Source organism: Bison bison, unplaced genomic scaffold, assembly GCF_000754665.1.
Source record: "Bison bison bison isolate TAMUID 2011002044 unplaced genomic scaffold, Bison_UMD1.0 scf7180017864256, whole genome shotgun sequence".
NCBI classification, from domain to species: Eukaryota; Metazoa; Chordata; class Mammalia; order Artiodactyla; family Bovidae; genus Bison; species Bison bison.
The window spans coordinates 2,478,120-2,480,149 of record NW_011494828.1 but is presented as its reverse complement, the minus strand read 5'-3'; the positions used below and the strand labels follow the sequence as shown (position 1 = coordinate 2,480,149).

The 2,030-nt window shown below is 53.9% G+C and overlaps 1 protein-coding gene across 3 annotated transcripts in view; it reads left to right on the top strand.

Annotated features, from left to right (window-relative positions):
* Positions 1 to 2,024, top strand: part of MKNK1 (MAP kinase interacting serine/threonine kinase 1) — a 45,479-nt gene extending 43,455 nt beyond the window's left edge. For 2 of the 3 annotated variants that reach the window (XM_010847881.1, XM_010847880.1), the window contains 2 exons: positions 219 to 262; positions 1,593 to 2,024. In XM_010847881.1, coding sequence (XP_010846183.1) covers positions 219 to 262; positions 1,593 to 1,842 — 294 coding nt within the window. In that variant the 3' untranslated portion in view covers positions 1,843 to 2,024. The remainder of the gene's footprint in view (positions 1 to 218; positions 263 to 1,592) is intronic. The other variant, XM_010847882.1, reaches the window with a different exon arrangement.
* The last annotated feature ends 6 nt before the right edge of the window (positions 2,025 to 2,030 follow it).

The window sequence follows — 2,030 nt, the reverse complement described above, 5'->3', positions numbered from 1 at the left end:
GGGAGAGAGAGAGAGGGCTCTCCATGCAGAGGCAGCTGGGTTGGGTGCTGTACCTTGCTTGCTGTCTCCTTGGAAGGTCTGACTCTGCCTGCATGCCTGGGCAAGTCCCTGTGCTGGGCCCGAAGCTCTAGTAAGCTGCCCCCTCTGCTGGCTTGGGTAGGGGCCGCACTTGAAAGAGGGGGCAGTGCTTACCCACACATCTGTCCTTCCCGTTCTAGCAAGCTCCAGAAAGGGGACTCCCCACGCCGCAAGTCCTCCAGAGGTAAATGCTCCTGTCACACTCAACTCCCTTCTTCATTTGGCTTTAACTTTTCCTTCAAGCTCTCAGCCATGCTGGGGCCAAGGTGGGGGACGTGGAGCCCATCTCTAAGCTCAGATGTCTGGCCTCCCTCTTCCCGCTTCTCTTCCTTGTCTCCCTCTACAGTAAATCTGCTCCCTCTCTTCTCTTCCACCTGGTTTGCCCTGCCCCAATATCTTTAATATCCCTCCCTAGGCTGTTTGCAGAAGAAAAACCTGTTTTGTGGATCCTCATGATTCGTAACTGGAAATCACTATTTACAGCCCAAAACACACCAAGGTTTCCTTCTACTGCAGGGGGTTGTTAAAAGTAGCAGAAATCCAGGGCCCTGTAAGGCAGAGGGACCAAGAGTCATATACACTACTAGACAGACAATAATAACAGCCACTGTATAAGAAATACCACCCACCAGGTTTTGTACTAAGGGCTTTGCATGTGTTGTATCCCATAAGCTTTACAATAAGTTTAAAAGAGGGATGTTCCTATTGCTCCCATTTTATAGATGAGAAAACTGAAGAATAGAAGTTAACTTAAGGGTGCAGTCCATAGGGCTGCAAAGAGTCAGACATGACTAAGCACACACGCATACACCCAGTAGCCTAGGGAGTGAGACTTTGAACCAGATCCATTTGACACTAGTGCCTTTTAACACCAGATCGCGTTCCCAGTGAGCACTCCCTATTTCTCAAGAGCCAGGGCTAAAGACTCTGGGAGCCAACCTCCTGGCCATTTTCTCAGAACTAAACAGGGAAGTCTTTTACTTTATAGTCACAAATCATTTGAGTCCAACTTGGGTTCCTCCCTGACTCTGTAGAGCTGCATCAAGAATCTTCGAGGCTCCAAACCTCAGGTCCACCTTAGAATACTGGTTCAGCAAACCCAGAGCCGGGTTCTGGGACTCAGACATAAAGGCATAGCCCCTGCTCTTGGAACCCCCTATCCTGACGGAGAGGGATGTATGTGGGTGAGTTTCATGTGCCGTGGCCCTTCCTCTGATGGAGCTGTGTGCAGAGCCCTGAGAGCTCAGAAGAGGGGGCTCTGGATAGAAGGGAGCGTTTGTCCCAGCTCTTAAGTCCAGAGACTGTCCTTGAGGCTCAAAGCCTCTCTAGTCCCAGTGAGTCAGATTCCAAACCCGTGCAAGAATCTCTTTGGGAAGAGCAACCTGTGCCAGCTCGGAAAAGTCCAGTGGGAGCACAGAACCGCAGCAGCTGGGGCAGGTGTAGGGGAGCTGGCCAGCGGACCCCGCTGAACCCTGCCTCCCTCTGTTCCGTACTCCTCTCCCCCATCCCTGCAGGAATAGCAGCACGATGGACCTGACGCTCTTTGCGGCTGAGGCCATCGCCCTTAACCGCCAGCTGTCTCAGCACGAGGAGAACGAGCAGAACAAGCTGGCCGAGGAGTCCGAGGCGCTGGCTGAGGGCCTCTGCTCTGTGAAGCTCTCCCCTCCCTCCAAGTCTCGCCTGGCCCGACGGAGGGCGCTGGCCCAGGCAGGTCGCAGTGGAGACGCGCCACCTAGCCCGACACCCACAACACCAGCGCCCTGACCCACTCTGGGCCCCAGGCCTGCCAGGCCCTGCCACCCTGGAAACCTATGAGAGGCCTGCTGTGCAGCTCCGTCCAGGCCTTTTCCTCCATGAAGGCTCTCATCCTCCTGTCCCCAGAGTCCTCATGGAAAAAGCTTTTTCCAAAGTGGGGGAGGGTCGTCTTTGAAAAGGAAAGCAATCACTTCTCA